The sequence below is a fragment of the Parus major genome, chromosome 10, assembly GCF_001522545.3.
Source record: "Parus major isolate Abel chromosome 10, Parus_major1.1, whole genome shotgun sequence".
NCBI lineage: Eukaryota > Metazoa > Chordata > Aves > Passeriformes > Paridae > Parus > Parus major.
The window spans coordinates 19,046,239-19,046,939 of record NC_031779.1 but is presented as its reverse complement, the minus strand read 5'-3'; the positions used below and the strand labels follow the sequence as shown (position 1 = coordinate 19,046,939).

General features: G+C 50.9%; 1 protein-coding gene across 3 annotated transcripts in view; it reads right to left on the bottom strand.

The window, feature by feature from the left end:
* PIAS1 (protein inhibitor of activated STAT 1) overlaps positions 1-701 on the bottom strand; it is a 56,206-nt gene that overhangs the window by 12,831 nt on the left and 42,674 nt on the right. For all 3 annotated transcript variants that reach the window (XM_015639282.2, XM_015639284.2, XM_033517011.1), the window contains one exon: positions 152-286. In XM_015639282.2, coding sequence (XP_015494768.1) covers positions 152-286 — 135 coding nt within the window. The remainder of the gene's footprint in view (positions 1-151; positions 287-701) is intronic.

The window sequence follows — 701 nt, the reverse complement described above, 5'->3', positions numbered from 1 at the left end:
ATCCTCTCCAGGAGAAGCTGCCTGGATCTCTCCCCCTGGCGATGATCCCGGGCAGGATCCGCAGGAGCTCCAGCCGGACACCGACGCTCTGTGCCCATCCCTGGGGATTCCCAGCTGGAATGAGCTCCCAGGAGAGGCTGGAGGGACTCACCCTGCCAATCTCTGCAGTCCAGGACACCACGATGGTGTTGGGCACCGTGGTGGACAGCCGGACCAGTGAGGTAATGTTGATGGGTCGGCTGGGGCGCTTTGGTTCCACACCGTTTTTGGTTGGTGGCAGGTAGCCCTGAAAAAAACCAAAAGATTTTGGATCTCAGACAAAAAGAATTCAAAGGTGGTTTTGCCTCCTGGCCCTTCCCACACAGCTGGAGCAGGTTCTGTGTTAAATTCTGTGTTTAATTCAAAATATATGATAAAATCTCAGGTGTTTTATCAGCTCTTTCTCCCCGTGGAAATCCAAAATCTCAATCCTGCCCACAGAATATTCCAAGGAACTTTACTCCTGTCTCAGCAAAACTGAACAAAAAACCCCAAACTTCAGACCAGAGTCTCTAAAATTCCATCCTTTTTTTGTGCTGGCATCACTAAATATGTGAACTTGACAAGAATGGGATGGGATGGGATGGGATGGGATGGGATGGGATGGGATGGGATGGGATGGGATGGGATGGGATGGGATGGGATGGGATGGAATGGAATGG